At 36.5% G+C, this 14,507-nt stretch overlaps 1 protein-coding gene across 1 annotated transcript in view; it reads right to left on the bottom strand.

Annotated features, from left to right (window-relative positions):
* LRP1B (LDL receptor related protein 1B) overlaps window positions 1–14,507 on the bottom strand; it is a 1,985,988-nt gene that overhangs the window by 641,299 nt on the left and 1,330,182 nt on the right. Inside the window, exon 29 of the mRNA XM_056117551.1 lies at window positions 13,620–13,847. Coding sequence (XP_055973526.1) covers window positions 13,620–13,847 — 228 coding nt within the window. The remainder of the gene's footprint in view (window positions 1–13,619; window positions 13,848–14,507) is intronic.

Raw genomic sequence — 14,507 nt, 5'->3', positions numbered from 1 at the left:
GGGTTCCAGGGCCGAGACCTCCAAGCCTACTCGAATTGGAGTCGAGCATCTTCCACCCAGATCCTCCAAATTCCAGTAGGCGGGGGTCACACCCACCACCTGGCCCCCTGGCGCCGTGTAATCCCATCAGCGGCCAAGACTCAGAGACTATAAAATCCAGATCCCGGAACCGCGTGGCCGCATTCGCTGCCGCCCGACATCTTAACAGAACTTTTTTTTTATGACATCTTATTGTCTTATTCCTACTTTGGACAAACTTGCAGGCTATCGAATGTAGCCTGCCCACAGGGCAGAGTCTGGCAAACTCCTCGTGGCGTACCAAATATGCCAAATACCAGTAACAATGATGGGTCTCATTCTCCTAAATCGCCTTGAATATAATCTCAGGGCTAGGATGAAAGAGACGTTACTGGGGCCTGCTCGAGGCAATCGACGAATCGACGAGCCTTGTTCCTGACGCTCCATTCGCTCTCAATGGAACCACCATCTCCGAATGCAACAGTTATATATACCTAGGTCGAGAAATCAACATGATGAATGACCTGGCACCTGAGTTGCACAGGAGGAAGAGAGCGGCTTGGAATGCCTTCAAGAGCATTGAAGAAATAACTAAAAGGACAAAGAACCTCCAGCTACGAGCACATCTCTTCGATTCCACTGCTCTTCCTGCATTAACATATGCCTCAGAGACCTGGGCCCTATGAAAAAGGGATGAGAACGCTATTCGGGTCTCTCAAAGAGGAATCGAAAGAACTATGCTTGGAATATCACGATTCACTCAAATGAGAGATAGAATCCGGAGTTCTGATCTTCGTCAACGCTCAAGAATCAGGGACGCTGTCTCATTTGCCAAGACATCAAAAATCAGATGGGCTGGACACGTAATGAGGTTTACAGACAACCGCTGGACTAGAGCCATTACTGATTGAATTCCACGAGACATCAAAAGATCACGTGGACGCCCACCTATAAGATGGTCAGACTTCTTCGTCAAGACCCTAAATGATCGGTTTGAGGCTCTACATGTTCCTAAAACGAACAGATACCATTGGACTACGCTAGCACGCAACCGGGATGAATGGAGACGTTACTGGCACCCGCTCGAATAAATCAATGAATAACGGGGATTAAGTGATTAAGTGATTAAGTGATAAGTGATTCATAATCATGTGAACTAAACTATGCTTTGTACTTAAATTAGAAAATGTAGCTACATGTAAGTCATGAATACGTACTGATTTCTAGTCAATTCTACGTTCATGTTATTTCAAATATATTTATGCCTTCAATACTATTATAGTATCTAGTCTTTTCTTCTTTCAAATCAATGTTGTCATTTTATTTATTTATTTTTTTGACTGGAAACTCAGGATCATAACCTTTGCTTGCCTAAGGTGTACAATGGTTTCCAATCATCTAGAAAGTTATACCTAAATTACTTAGCATGAAATGAAACTATCAGCCAACTATCAGTTCTCATGTTTACCCCAGCCACAATAATTTCCTTTGTCTATTTAACTCAAAATGAATATTTCTGATCAATTCCTTTCTTAAATAATGTGATAATTATTACTTTATCACACTTAGTTCTATATTTGTGACCTAAAATAATTTATCTTTTTAGCACTTCTTCTCAGATATATACAATATTGCTTGCAACATATCTGCAGTGAAATGAAAAGTTAATTTCAAACTAAATCTACAATTTTAAGTAGAGCCAAGATAGAAATATCATACATAAAGTTTTCAGGCTTATTTTAAATGGTACATATCTAATCACATATTCAGTTAATTTAATTTTATTTCATTTGGCTTTGGGGGTAATCATGGATATGCACAGGACTTCTAACTTTGTGCTTAGAGATCACTCCTGGTAGCACTCAGGGTACCATATGTGCACCATATATTAGACCCAGGCTGGCTGCATCCAAGGCAAGTGCCCTACCCACTGTATTATTTTTCCATCCCTCAATTTTATTCCTAATATTTGCTCCTTTTATTCCATTAGGTAAGAAATTTTGACTGCTATACAGTACATATTTTTACTGTCACTAGTGTCCAAATATGGTTCTTTTAAATTGCCCTGCTACATTCACCATGAGGGAGATAAAAAAAAAAACCCCAAACAGTTGTTATGCACTTATTGGTTTTTAAAAATAGAACACTTGAAAAATTCTGATCCTTAAATTCTAGTTTCCAAATCAGTCTGTTCAAGTCCTCTGAGTTAGGTTATTAGAAGGTCAATTTTCCATTTCCATAAACTCTCACTTCTTAACTAAAATGGGTTACATATTGTGAAAGTTCTACTTAGTTATGAAATGTCCCAGTGCATTATAAAATTTTTAGATGCATTGTTGAGAAAGTCAAATAAGAAATCTCCAAATCATAACTTACTATACTAATATAATGATAACTCTACATTAAGCTAGCAAATGGGTACACGGAGACGAGTAGAGACATAGGGGAAAAAAGATTGTAATGAAAATATAGAGATTTGTTTTTTAATAGCCATTCACTGTCAGATATTTAATCTTTAAATTCACAAAGAGCAGAAGAGTTAAAAAATAATTATCCTAGTTCCATCATCTGAAGATCTACAATTTCAGTGAAGGTGAGTGAGGCAAAAAAGATCAGTTTTATTGTTTTTGGATTTGGTTTTTCATTATAGCTAGGTTTATGGCTTACTCCTGGATCTGTGTGCAGGTATGACTCCTGTTGGTGTAAGAAACCATACATGGTACCAGGGAGTCAGGGATTGAGCTAAAATTGCTGCATTTAAGGAAAGTGCCCTACCATTTGTACTATATTCTGATCACAAAAATAACCATTTAGAAATGAATAAATCAAACATTACTTGGAGTAAGAGAGAGCTCAAAAAGCTGGATCCAGCTCTTCGGAACATTTTCCTCTTACTTAGCACCTCAGGGAGCAACTCCTGAGCACAGAGTTGAGAGTGAAAAATACTAGCAAAGATAGCACAATTACTGCACCCTCCCCCAACACACACACTGAAACACACCCAACTTATTTTTTCTCTTTTCTTTCCTCATTACAAAAACGTATATAAACAAGGAACTTGTCGAGATATTACTAATTACTAACTTTTAAACAAGTTGCCTAATTATTTGGTGGGAGAGAAATACAATTAAATTGTTTCCAATATTACAATGACTAATTTTTCCTATGAGTCACAGAATCTAACTCAAATACTTTGTGAATGATAAAAATTCTTCAACTCAGACCCTCAAAATTTCAATTCTCATAGCAGATCAAAGGAAAAAAATACAAATGCATGCAAAAAGTGTAACTTAGAGTAAGAGAAAATAAAAAAAGATTTGATTTTCCAAAGTCTACAATAATTTTCAACTTATTATATATCATAATTTGAAAAATAAATAGAATGATTTAAAAGAAGAAATTATGCCTTGAAATAATTACCAATTTCTTTTTCAACTTTCTGTAAAATATAAATGGGAATGAAACATATTTGTGAATATCAAAATATAATGTATTAGATAGATGTACAGTAAGGTAAAGGTAAAGGCCCTCCCGTTGATCGTCGATTTGCTCGAGCGGGCCCAGTAACGTCTCCATCGGAGACTTTGTTGTTACTGTGTCTGGCATATCGAATACTCTCAGTAGCTTGCCGGGCTCTCTGAAGATGTACAGTATTAGCTTAGATATAGTTCACATGTTCTCTCGGTAGCTTGCCGGGCTCTCCGAGAGGGGCGGAGGAATTGAACTCTGATTGGCCATGTTGGCTGCGTGCAAGGCAAACGCCCTACCACTGTGCTATCACTCCTCTCTCCTGCACAGCAGAGCCTGGCAAGCACCCCGTGATGTATTCGATATGCCAAACACAGTAACAACGAAAGTCTCCAAAGGAGCCATTATTGGGCCCACTCGAGCAAATCAATGAACAACAGGAGGACCGTGACTGTGACCGATAGTTCACATAATGAGCAGAAAGTTAAAAAAAATTGAAAACTATCTATTTCTCTCTCCCTTTTCTCTCTTTTTTCCCACACGCACACAGGCTAAGTGAATTAATAGACAAAATGAGAATTTTCAAAGGAGAAAACAGACCATGTCAGGAGAAATGGTCATAGATAATATTGGAGGTGTTTAGATTTTTGCACTTGTTGTAATTTTAATTGATAATTTGATATTTAAATAATGCTAATGATTGGCTCACGCATACACTGTTACAATATCATACCTACCTCTAAGGTGTCTGCTTTCCTCCACCCAACCCATGTCTCAAAAAACTTCTACTCTGAATTAATACATGACTTGGTAAGAGGAACAACAGACTTGCTATAATAAAAAGGAGAAAAAGGAAGGATGGCATAAATAAGAGGAGAAAAGAGACAATAGCCAAAAAAGGATGACAGTTATATCCAATGGCACCACGGGGAGCCAAGAGTAGTAAATAATATAGAGAGCTGGTAATAGAGAAAATTGCTTCAAACTTGGAATTTGTACTTAATAAAATGATCTTTCAAAGTATAATTTAACAACAAAACTTATTTGATCAAATAACTGAGGAGGCTGGAGCGATAGTATAGCAGGTAGGACACTTGGCTTGCATATGCTGACCCAGGTTCAATCCCTGGAAACCACATTCTACCGATCACAGTCCTCCCGTTATTCATCAATTTGCTCGAGCGGGGCCCAGTAACATCTCCATCGTGAGACTTGTTGTTACTGTGTTTGGCATATCGAATACGTCACAGGTAGCTTGCCAGGTTTTGCCGTGTGGGCGAGAGACTCTCGGTAGCTTGCTGGGCTCTCTGAGAGGGGCAGAGGAATCGAACTTGGGTCGGCCATGTTGGCTAAGCGCAAGGCAAACACCCTACTGCTGTGCTATTGCTCCAGTCTTCCAGGAGTAACTTCTGAGTTCAGAAGTAGTGGTGATCAAAGTTCACTGCTAGGTGTGAACCACCACCAAGAAAAAGTAACATCGAAATTGAATAGAAAGTCCTCTAAAAATGGTATAAACAAATAAGTTATAGTTTTGTGTTCCTCATATGTGGAAGATAATAAAATAAATTTAAAAAATCAAAACAAACTTTTAGAACACAGGAAAAAATGAGTGATAATCAAAATGGAAGGGGGGAAAAGAGGGTAGTGGTTATTATGTGGATAATACAAGTTAAGGGGCTAGAGTGATAGCACAGTGGGTAAGGCATTTGCCTTGCACACAGCCGACATGGGTTCAATTCCCAGCATCCCATATGGTCCCCCAAGCACCGCCAGGAGTAATTCCTGAGTACATGAGCCAGGAGTAACTCCTGTGCATCACCAGATGTGACCGAAAAAGATAATAATAATAATAATAATAATAATAATAATACAAGTAAAATTTAGAGTACATAAATTAAATTTGATGTCTGATGGCATTTGAAATGTATTTATAGAAGGCAAATTATAATGTTGTACAATTGATGCCATCATGATGCTATAAACTGATTTATTATATACATGCATATATGTATATATCTTTCTACATATCTCTATACCTGTCCAAGAACTATAATAAAAGATGTTCAGTATCAATCATATAGAAAAATTCAAATCCACTTTACAATTAGATACCAACTAACATAAAATAAGATGCATACTAAAATTTTGAGGCTGGAGCAATAGCACAGCAGTAGGACATTTGCCTTTCATGCAGCCGGCCCAGCCAATCTGGGTTCGATTTTTACACCCCTCTCATAGATCCCGACAAGCTACCAAGGGTATCTCGCCCGCACAGCAAAGCCTGGGAAGCTCCCAGTGATGTATTCCATATGCAAAACAGAGTAACAACAAGTCTCACAATGGAGATGTTTTTGGGCCCACTCGAGCAAATCAATGAACAACAGGAGGACAGAGCTACAGTGCCACTAACAAGTCAGAAATAATAAGCAGTACTCTTGTAACCACTGTAAATGCTATGACACTTCACACACAAATAAAACCCTCAAAACACAATTATTATATGACCCGATAGCCTTACTTTTGTAAATACACCCAAATTAATTGATAAGAAATCTGCATACCTATATTTATAGTATAATAGCCAAAATATATAAATAAACTTAGTACTCATATATGCATGAATGAATGTATAAATATACAAAACAAATTTACTAGAAAACATAATTCCACAAAAAGAATAAAGGAACTTCTGACACACTATAAAATGATCAAAACTTTGACTTCATCTTTTTTGAAGTCATGAAATTTACATACAAGCGGTACAACATGGAAAGTATCATGCTAAGCGAAATGAGTTAGAAAGACAAGGATAGGCATAGAAAGATTGCATTCACGTGTGGAACATAAAGTAACAAAATAGGAGACTAACACCCAAGAATAGCCGAGATAAGTACCAGGAGGATTACTCCATAGCTTAGAGGCCAGCCAGGCATTCTAGGGGAAAGGGCAGCTCAGATAGAGAAGGGAGCACCAAATAAAGGGTGTTTGGAGGATCCTCCCAGAAGCGGAGATGCATGTTGAAAGTAGACTATGAACTGAACATGTTTGACACTCAATGCCTCTTTTGCAGACCACAACACCCAAAAGGAGAGAGAGAACAAAAGGGATTGCCCTGCCACAGAGGCAGGGTGGGATGGGGGGATGGGGGTGGGAAGAGATATTATCCATGGTGGTGGAAAATGGGCACTGGTGGAGGGATGGGTATTTGATCATTGTATAATCGAAACCCAAGCACAAAAAAATTGTAAATCTACAACTGTACCTCATGGTGTTTCACTAATAAAAAAAAAATTAAAAAAAAAAGATCACAACTTGACGTTTAACTTATACTTAATGAAATAAATAATTTAACAAAATGATATATACTCAATTGTGTAATCACAAAATAAATAAGTGAGGACAGCGTAGGCTTTCTAACCCTCCAGGTGCGTTCTGTGGCCATGCGTGGCTTCCCCCACCCCGCCTTGTAGCCACTGCCAACAGAAGCATGAAGGAAAGAACAGGGCCTTCAGGCTGGTTGGTGATCGGTTGCCATTTATTCCATTCTCCCCTCACGCCTGTTCCAGTCTCACCAAGCTCCCCATTACAGTCTCATACTGCCCATCATTCCTGTCTCCTCCTGTCCCCCATGCTAGTCTCTCCATACACTCTATCTCACAGACTTGATTTAGCCCTCAACCTCCAAGCATTGGGGGTAGCAACTACACCTAGGTGAGGCAGCACAATTAACATATGAAAACCCTTTCTTCTGAGGGAAGCTTTTCTAATATAAGACAAAAATATCCTACAGCTAGGAGATCAGCTCAAGGGCAAAATACATCTCCGGATGTGTTTCTCCTTTCCTTAGACCAACAACCATTTAAATGTGAATCTTAATTCTACTTCTTAATAATAATATTTGTCATTTTGTATGCACACAGTAAGAGGTACATTAAAGCTTGTATGGTGGCTCTCCTGGGGGACATCTCACTATAGATTTCAGACTACAGTGCTCAGGCCAGATTAGTCTTTCCTAACCTAGCAGGGTCCTAATCCAGTTGTTAACGCTTTGAATCATGACAGAATTTGTACATGACCGTGCTCTTAACTTATAGTTAAGTATTATGGCACTTGACCTGGCCTATTTTGATGCCAGGGTAGCTCACAGTTTGCCCTGCGTTCATCCAATCCCTTGTCAGGACCCTGCTTTTGAGGTGCTAGGAACTAAGTGCAACTGAGGCTTAAATTGAGAAAACAGATGCCCAGGAGTGAATATTAGTCAGAATCAATTAACTTCTAACTTAAAAAAGCATAGCATTAACTGTCTTCCTGGGTCTAAACAAAAAAATCATTGCTCGAAAGTAGCTATGCCAAGTACATAAGGAGAAGAGAAAAGGAATATTTCACTTACAAATACAAAATCAGAGATTTCTGAGGAATTTGACTTTACAAGTCACAGGTACTGCTTAGGAGAAAATGGTGATTGACCAGTTGGGGAGAACGGAGAAAAGAGGTTAAAGATAAATACAGAGGAATGGAAGTGCCTTGGGAGCACTGTGATGGGAGCACAATAAATCTAAATTCCCTGTTGTCAGGGAGAAACAACAAACCAGTATTATCCTATATTCTATGTCACTGTCACTGTCCTCCCGTTGTTCATCGATTTCCTCGAGCGGGCCCAGTAACGTCTCCATTGGAGACTTTGTTGTTACTGTGTTTGGCATATCGAACACATCACGGGTAGCTTGCCAGGCTCTGCTGTGTGGGCAAGAGACTCTCGGTAGCTTGTCAGGCTCTCCGAGAGGGGCGGAGGAATCAAACTCGGATCGGCCATGTTGGCTGCGTGCAAGGAAAATGCCCTACCGCTGTGCCCTATATTCTATAACTTCACTTATATGAAAGTAACAAAATCCATACAGATTGAAAGGAGGATGGATATTTAAAAATTTGGGGAGGAGAGGCTCGAGAGATAGCACAGCGGGTAGGGCATTTGCCTTGCACGCGGCCGACCCGGGTTCGATTCCCAGCATCCCCTATGGTCCCCTGAGCACCACCAGGAGTAACTCCTGAGTGCAGATCCAGGAGTAACCCCTGTGCATCACCAGGTGTGACACCCAAAAAAAGCAAAATAAATAAATAAATGAATAAAAATTTAGGGAGGACGGTGAAAGGAGATGTTTAGAGATATTTAGTTCTGCAAGATGAAAAGAATTCTGGAATCAATTATACAATGTGAGCACACTAATCACCAATTTACAGATCATTCACAAATGATCCAAGTGATGGTTTTTTTATTCTTGTTGCTAAAATTTAATTATCTTTCCAAAACAAAAAACAAATTATTTGTAGAAAATATATCAGATAATTCCTAACCAACTCTTATTAAGCTAAAGAAGCATGAAAAGTTAGTATAGAATATAATTCTAAGAGAAAAACGCTTACAGAGAAATTGTTACATAAGATACGGGCAGCAATATCACATGTATTTGTTAACATTTTGGAAAATTTAAAGGAATAAGGGCTGATTACAAATTTGTTGTTTAGAAGAATGTTTTTCTTTCATTTCTTTTCTATGATGTATACCTGCCGACACCAGCTTTTCAAGGGTAAAACAGACTTTTAACTGTAATGAGGCATGCCTTCAAAAGAGAAGAACTGATTTTCTTATACTTTTGAAGGGAATATATGGTCATGTGCAATGAAAATTTGAGATATGTTTTTTAGAAACTTATTCCTCAGTTCTTTGTGGTTGTTGTAATGTGTGTGTGTGTGTGTTGGGGAGGGTGGTGGAGTGAAGGTGAGAATACTGCACAGCCAGCAGTGTTTAGTTTTTTTCGTGGCTTATTCACTGGGGTCCCTCTTGGAGGAGGTCTGGAGGTCTGGGTTAGTAACTTTTTCATGATCTATCTTCAGAAGATTCTGAAAATCTGTAAATTTATTTAGAGATTCATCTATTTCTTGGTTTAAAAACAAACAAACTCATCACCTTGGTATAAGATACTTTCTAATCTATTTTCAGGTTAACTTGACATGTATCCACTATATCTGCTTCTTCTCACTACTGCTGCTCATTGGATCCCTAGCAATTAGGTCTTTGTGCTTATTGATAACTTAATCTCTACTGCTCTTTTTTTGTCCTATATCATAGATTTAGCTGGAGCGATAATACAGCGGTAGGGCATTTGCCTTGCACGCAGCCAACATTGTCGACCCGAGTTCGATTCCTCCGCCCCTCTCGGAGAGCCCGGCAAGCTACCAAGAGTATCTCGCCCGCACGGCAGAGCCTGGCAAGCTCCCCGTGACGTATTCGATATGCCAAACACAGTAACAACAAAGTCTCCGATGGAGACGTTACTGGGCCCGCTCGAGCAAATTGACAAACAACGGGAGGGCCTTTACCTTTACCTTTATCATAGATTTATTGGGTTCATCAAGTAACTGCTAAGCTCTAACCATTAAATTTACTGGCCAGCTACAAAATTTAGAATATGCTATGAATATTTTAGGTTTATTTTATAAGTTAAAAATATGCCTAAGAAACATGGTTCATTTAACACTAACTTCTGTGACGCTTAATTAACTAACTTCTGTGATGCTTAATTAACGAATTGCATTTGTAGGTGTGGATTTCACCTTTTCTTTTCTCTTTTTTTCTCCCTTTAAAAAAAAATCACAGATGTTGACATTCTTCCACCAAAAGGCCTACTGGATGAAAATGAGTACTGAAAATTCTATTCAGAAATAGTCAAAACAACAGATGTTCTCTATCCCAACTTTCTAATTTAATTCAAGGCCTGTTTCCAAAAATCTAGATATCGCTGTTATTACTAACTTGTTTTTATTTTTTAAATTCTCTCTGTATAGATTTTCATAATAGCTTTAGAATTTAAGCAGTTTTATTACCGGGTACAATTAAGTTTAGTATCTTGAAAAATAGAGGTGATGAATATATTCCTTAATACTCACTAAAAAAGTAATTAAATAAAAGGCTTGTATTTAAAATATTTTATATATTTGTGTTCTAAAATTACAATTGATTATAGGATAATTTACTAACACACAAGAGTTTTTTTTAACTGAAACGTATTTTTAATTTGCATTCTTCCTTTTATCTATTTTAGCTTTCTGCTTAATTCAGTAAACCATCCACATTATATAGCTAATAAATATTCTAGTACTAAGGACATATTTGCTCAAGAAATTGTACTTATTCAAATTTGATCTAAATTTTCAAAAAATTAAACAATTTATATTATCCTCTGGAAAATTCAAAAACAGCAGGAATCTTTTCCAATAAAACTTCCAATAAAATGTCATTTCTGACAATGACCGTTAAACCATGAAGAGTTGTCAGTAGATCTCTAAACATTTTTTCTTATTTTTAGAATAAATATTCAAATCTGGAACAAACTAAAATTTGTCATTGACATGATGAGAAAATATGTATTTTATTCAGGTTACAGTATAAGACCTTGTGAGATTCATCTGAATATATATTAAAATATACCCTAGGAAGGAGTGCTATGTACAAGCCTTACTTCTTACTTGTGAGACATAGAAAAAAGGAACATAGTATTCAAGTCAAAAGTTCTGAATCCATCCTTAGATACAGAAAAACTCTGCTGTTCTCTAGTTTTGACAGTTTTGAAGAAAATCTTTCTTCATCTATAAAGACACCATTTAAAGTAAAATCATATGAAAAAATACAGATTTTTGGAAAATTAATAATCATCTATTATCATTCTTCTTGGATTACACTAGGAATATTAAATTGCATTATATTTTACTTTCCTACTGACTTAATTACAAGCAACACTTTTTGGGGGGTCTAGCTTTTATCTAATGAAGGAAAAAAGTCTGTGAATGTGGTTCAAGGGATAGTGCATATGATTTCAAATCTCAGTAGCTTATGGTGTACTAAGCTCTCCCAGAGTTTATATGTAGCAACCACAATTTTTAAAAAGTTAAAAAACACATCAGAAACAAACTGCCACCAGTTATGCAGCATATGATTACTCAGAAAGGACATTTTAATTTGTATGTCATTCTTAAAAGAACAATATTCTTTCACTTGTGGTGATCTCTGAAGCCTTCTTATACAGTTCAGAGGGTGGAAGCCATAAATATCTGATTCCTATTATTTCCTTAATTTGGATTATTTCCTTAATTTGGATTTTAAGGATATATTTTAACTCTCTGAGCGTAAGTTTAAACATCTAAGGGACCCATATAATAAGAAGCTACTAAGAAATAATGAGATGAAGCTTGTCACCTTTATGACAGCTTGTATTACTCATCACCTCACAAAAAAGAAACCTAAGAGCATGAATTACTTAAAAACATTTCTTGAGATACAACTGTGAGGCATCTAGGATGAAGGACCATCAGATTTTTAGGACTTCAAAAAACAAGCAATATTATTTGCTGTATATTTTTTAGAATTGTATACTTAGAATCTGACTATCATTAGTGCTTAGATAAAAATGTTGCATATATCATTTATGTAGAGAACCAATACAAATACGTATGTCTATATGGCAACTTATATTATTATTAAAATCATTAGATATCATTTTGATTAAGTATATTTACAAGTCATAGTGAAAAACACCTAATGTGGATGACACACAAATTAGGAACATTATAGTGTTAGTTAAGCCCTAATGGTAATAATATTGCAATTATTGAGTCCCAAATTAAAAATAAATTAATAACTATATTTTAGTCTAGTACTTCATTAAGTAGAGGAGAGGAAGACAGATTATTTCTAGTCCACTTTATGAAACTAGTCCCCAAAGCATAAGAAAATTCCTTGATGAATGATTTAGCTGGGAAGAGAATAATGAAGGCTATAGGAGAAATGAACTGATTTAGTGCATAGTTTTTACATTATATTAAACCAATAAAAACAGAAAGGAAACATGTCTCTAAAGCAGTCATAAGGTGAAAGAAAACAAAGATTGACAATGTGTTTAGTAAGAGAAATGATAGAGCCATTAATGGCATGTAAAAGATAACAGGATCAAATAAATTAAAATTAGTGATAGGAGCTGAGAGACATTGATATGTTTAGAAGCTGAAAAGTTCAAGTTTTGCTATAAATAGAAAGATATATCAGTCCTTAATATGACTTTACTCTGGAAAAAAGGAAAACGCAAGGTCATTCAAAGCGAAGTAGCCCTGTCAACATATTGGGTAGTTATCTTTGACAATGTCTATTCCCCAATATTCATAGCAAATTAATTTATATTAAAATATTTTTGTTTTTTCTTATTTCTATGGGCTGGAGCGATAGAACAGTGGTAGGGCATTTGCCTTGCAAGCAGCCAGCCTGGCCGGCCAAACCGGGTTCGATTCCTCCACCCCTCTTGGAGAGCCCGGCAAGGTACCGAGAGTAGTCCACCCACAGAGCAAAGCTTGGCAAGCTACCCGTGATGTATTCGATATGCCAAACACAGTAACAAAGTCACAAAATGGAGATGTTACTGGTCCCGCTCGAGTAAATCAATGAACAAAGGGAGGACAGGGATAGTGACAGTGACAGTTTATTAGAATCTCAAAATTTACCTTCGTGGGTCATGATAGAAAATAGGATATATTCTTTGTCCTTATTTTTGCATACTGGGTTGGAAGAGGTATACACATCACCAAGCTCGTGCAGGTTTGAGTCAGGAGTCAGGGACATCAATCTGTCCTTCCTGTTATCCTAGATATCCTCTGTGCAAACATAACTGTTACCTCATCAGAACAAAGGAGTCTTCAATCTGGGAACTTGGGACATATTGGGCAGTGCTTATAGCTTACTCTATGCTCAGGGATCACTTCTGGTACAACTCAAAGGAACACATATGGTGCCTGGTGCAAACTTAGGTTGACTGTATGCAAGTAAGCTTATCATCTATACTATCTCTTTAGTTTCATAAGTTGGTAAATTTTTAGGAAATCTGTTCTGAAATTGTTTTAAAAAAACATAATTCTATTGATCAGACTATTATGTGCTACATAATTATCTTCAACTGACATGGCATAACGTATTATTAAATACATGAATCATTAATTTCATGATAGATTGTAGAAAAGTAACACAAATAAAATTATGATCATTATAAATTGAACAGTAAACATTTTTTAAGATCAGTGGATACAAATCTTACCTCTTGAAATAACTGTTTCTAATCCAGTTCCATTAATAAAAGCTCGCTTAATGGTTTGTGTTTTAATATCGGTCCAATATAGACGTTCTTCAGATGCATCAAAGTCTATAACTGTAACATCATCAATATCAGGTACTGTAAAGGCCGTGATAAAGTTAAAATATGGATTATCAATATCCACTCCTCTGATTTCAGAGCGTCTTGCATAAAGAAGAAATTTCTTCATTTCTAGAAAAGAAATAAAATTATTTTCTACAATAAGTTTTACAAGGTTTAAATAGTCTAGAAATCCTAAAATGCTGATGATTTCATAGATGTAAAACCCCAGAAAATTAAAGCCTGGATTTGATGAAAACAGTAATGCAGAAATGATGTCTCTATCTCAATTTAGTTTACTTAATAGAAACAAATATAAAACATATCCCTTAGGCAATTCTGCTTAGCTGAAAAGTCAAGAACTATAAATGATCAAATTTGATTTAATTAAAACATTTCAACAAAATTTCTTAAAGCATAAGGCTGCAAACATCAAACAAACATTTTTTAACTACATAACTGTTACAATATTGATTCACATTGTCTTTTCTTGAAGGAAAGAAAAAACTTTTATTTCCTAAACTATTTTTGAATAAAATAACATCAAACATTTTTATAAGTATTTTCTATCACCAAAACCAGAACCAATAATGTAACTCATACCTTATTGCAAAATTTTACAAATGTGTAGAATATGATGACCATATATTCAATTGACGGTTTTGCCTGAACAATGTCACTGTTGTCTGAAAATTCAAAATGGGATCGAATGATCATCTCCTTCATGCAAAATTCTACTTCAAAGAGCAGGGAGAAAGGGCTGCAAAGTTTAAGAAGAGAACTCCCAGAACA

Source organism: Sorex fumeus, unplaced genomic scaffold (genome assembly GCF_029834395.1).
Source record: "Sorex fumeus unplaced genomic scaffold, SorFum_2.1 ptg000035l, whole genome shotgun sequence".
Lineage (NCBI taxonomy): Eukaryota > Metazoa > Chordata > Mammalia > Eulipotyphla > Soricidae > Sorex > Sorex fumeus.
This window is presented reverse-complemented; position numbering and strand designations above follow the sequence as displayed.